The sequence below is a fragment of the Pungitius pungitius genome, chromosome 1, assembly GCF_949316345.1.
Source record: "Pungitius pungitius chromosome 1, fPunPun2.1, whole genome shotgun sequence".
In the NCBI taxonomy this organism is placed as follows: Eukaryota; Metazoa; Chordata; class Actinopteri; order Perciformes; family Gasterosteidae; genus Pungitius; species Pungitius pungitius.
In genome coordinates this window covers 77,501-80,000 of record NC_084900.1, presented here as the reverse complement: position 1 = coordinate 80,000, position 2,500 = coordinate 77,501, and the positions used below count along the sequence as shown (strand labels likewise).

The following is a 2,500-nucleotide window of genomic DNA, read 5'->3' as shown; positions in this document are numbered from 1 at the left end:
GACAGTCACGCAGCGTCTCACGGGAAACCAGGCGGGACAGTTTATCCGACTTCACCTTTAGCTGGTGGAGGACTACTGGTGTGTGGATGTTAGATTTAGAGGCATCCACAGCCCGTATAACACCGACTATCTGACCCCGGGAAAGTCTGCATTGTTTCGGGGGCGTTTGCTGAAAATACTTCATGAACTGGGACAAATTTTTTAGATAAATTGCAGCCGTCGTGACGGTCTTGCTGGGCTGGAGGCTTGCTGCGTAACTGCACGGGGACAAGGAGCAGAGATTGTCAAATTATTTCAAAGTATTCATCCAAGTCAAATTATTTCAAAGTATTCATCCAAGTCAAATTATTTCAAAGTATTCATCCAAGTCAAATTATTTCAAAGTATTCATCCAAGTAGATCACTCACCTGAATATACGCTCGGGGTTGTCTAGGTAGTTCCACAGGTGGAGCCTATCCTTACCAGCCGCCATGTATGCTAAGAAGTCTCGGACTCTTCCCACCTTGGATGCGGCGTTTTCCCTCCGCTTTACCGAGGGATTGGAGCCCTGGTTCTGAAGGCGGTACGCAGACAAGTAGGATTCTTGAGACAAGCAAAGAGAAAAATTCAGTAATGGGGACACTTAGAATAATGGAAGCCGTATATGGTTGGGTGGCTTTTGAGACTCACCCACAGACTGGGAAAACTTGGGGCATTTTGACGTACTTTGTCGGCCAAAACCTTCCGTTCTCCCTGGCTGGACCGGGACCGGGTCCATGGAGGGGTTCCTCCCTCTCTTTGAGAGCAAAGCCACCTTCCTCTGTAACTGGAAACACCTGGCGCGAAGAGCACTCCGGATGGCAAGGCAGCTCCGGATGCTGCAACCACCAGGCTCTGTGCCATGGCCGCTTTCCTGGATCACTCCAGACGGAGGCAGGTCGGTGGGGCTCTCCGCAATCTCGCCAGTCGGGGGCACCTCGTTGGGGCTGCCCGCAAGCTCGTCAGACGGAGAGAGATCGGTGGGGGTCTCCGCAACCACTCCAGACGGAGGCAGCTCCGTGGGGCTGGCCTCGGTCTCTTCATAGGCGGCCTCGTCAAGCCTCGACACCATGGAAATGGCCGGTAAAGTGGCCCGCAGCTCAGAGAGTTGCCTCACCGCTACACGCTTCTTTAAACTTGCTAACAGTTCGTCCAATTCAGCGGCATTCACTTCAGGGTGCGCATCAGAAAGGTGACGGTCTAACCTTTTTTTTCTGTAGCTGCACCCCGCGACTGGACAAGGCTCCGCGCGAATGTTCGTTCGGCCACTTGCTAGCGACAACAGCAGGCCCCTCTCTTCCGCGTTCTTCACTCCGTGAGCTCTCCTCAAGTGTTGCCGCAAAGCAGCATACACACCACGGCAAAGCGGGCAACTTGTCACCGTATCTGACATTTCTAATTTCAAAGTACTCCTTCGAGCTCTTACCTCGGCCGACGCCCAAACGAAATGACCGCACTCTGCTTCCAAAAGCCCTGTGAGCAGGTGTCGTTAATCAGTAATCACCGCTGTTCTCTGCTCACTCGCTCCCTGCCACGCGCTCCCTACCAATTAGTCTCTATCCGTTGCACCTGGTAGGGTTAGCTCAGTGAGATGGGAAACGGGCTGGGGAATCTATGATCCATGGTTTGATTCCCCGCCACCCAGCCCTACGTAGGGTTAGGGTTTTCACTCTCAAAATGTACCATTTGTAATGGTCTAGGGCGCTAATGTCCGGGCAATGGTATTGATTCGTTTGCCCGTGTTCAGTGTACGGCAAATGGCATAATGTCCGCTCCGTGTCCCGGACATGGAGCTGGAGCCAATGTACGGCGAATGGCAGAGTGTAATCGCGCCCAGGGATTCACAAACATTCCGTCAATTCCTTTACGTTTGCTTTAAGCTTACAAATGAGCCGTGGGTGAAAATCAGCAAACTGTAAAATTACGCCTCTGCCCCCCCAAAAAGCTCAAAATGTGACCCAATAAGGGTTCGGGTGGTGGGGCAGTGGGCCGTGTGATGCCTGGGCACTTGCTCTGGAGGCCTCTGTTTCTAGAAAGTAAGTTTCATGAAATGGGCGCAGGGTGGCCCCTGGGGTCCGCCTTAAAGCACCCAAAGTCGGAACAATAAGCAAAGACCCAGAGGCCCTCTGGGCTTCTGGCCTTATATTACGATTCTGACTTAGTTTCTGACGGAGCAAAAAATGAAGCCCAGAAAATTCCCCCCATTGTCCGATTTTTTGCCCCATTCTCCGAATGTTACTTTTACTTCTAGTGCCCAGGGTAGTATATAAACTAATACTTTGAAAATATCCACAACTAAACACTTTGATTTAAACCACTAAAACACTTTGAATTTAACCACTAAATAGGAAAATACAACTAAACACTTTGAATTTAACCACTAAACACTTATAATTTAACCACTAAATAGGAAAATGACACTAAACACTTTGAAATAAACCACTAAACACTTATAATTTAACCACTAAATAGGAAAATGAC

At 49.8% G+C, this 2,500-nt stretch overlaps 1 protein-coding gene across 1 annotated transcript in view; it reads right to left on the bottom strand.

Moving 5' to 3' along the window:
- The window catches only part of LOC134105101 (uncharacterized), a 3,984-nt gene extending 1,629 nt beyond the window's left edge, over nt 1–2,355 (bottom strand). The window contains exons 1-3 of the mRNA XM_062557681.1: nt 671–2,355; nt 409–583; nt 1–257 (exon numbers count right to left, since the gene is read on the bottom strand). The exon at nt 1–257 is cut by the window's left edge and continues 36 nt beyond it. Of these exons, the coding sequence (XP_062413665.1) occupies nt 1–257; nt 409–583; nt 671–1,412 (1,174 nt within the window). The 5' untranslated portion in view covers nt 1,413–2,355. The remainder of the gene's footprint in view (nt 258–408; nt 584–670) is intronic.
- Nucleotides 2,356–2,500: the final 145 nt, after the last annotated feature.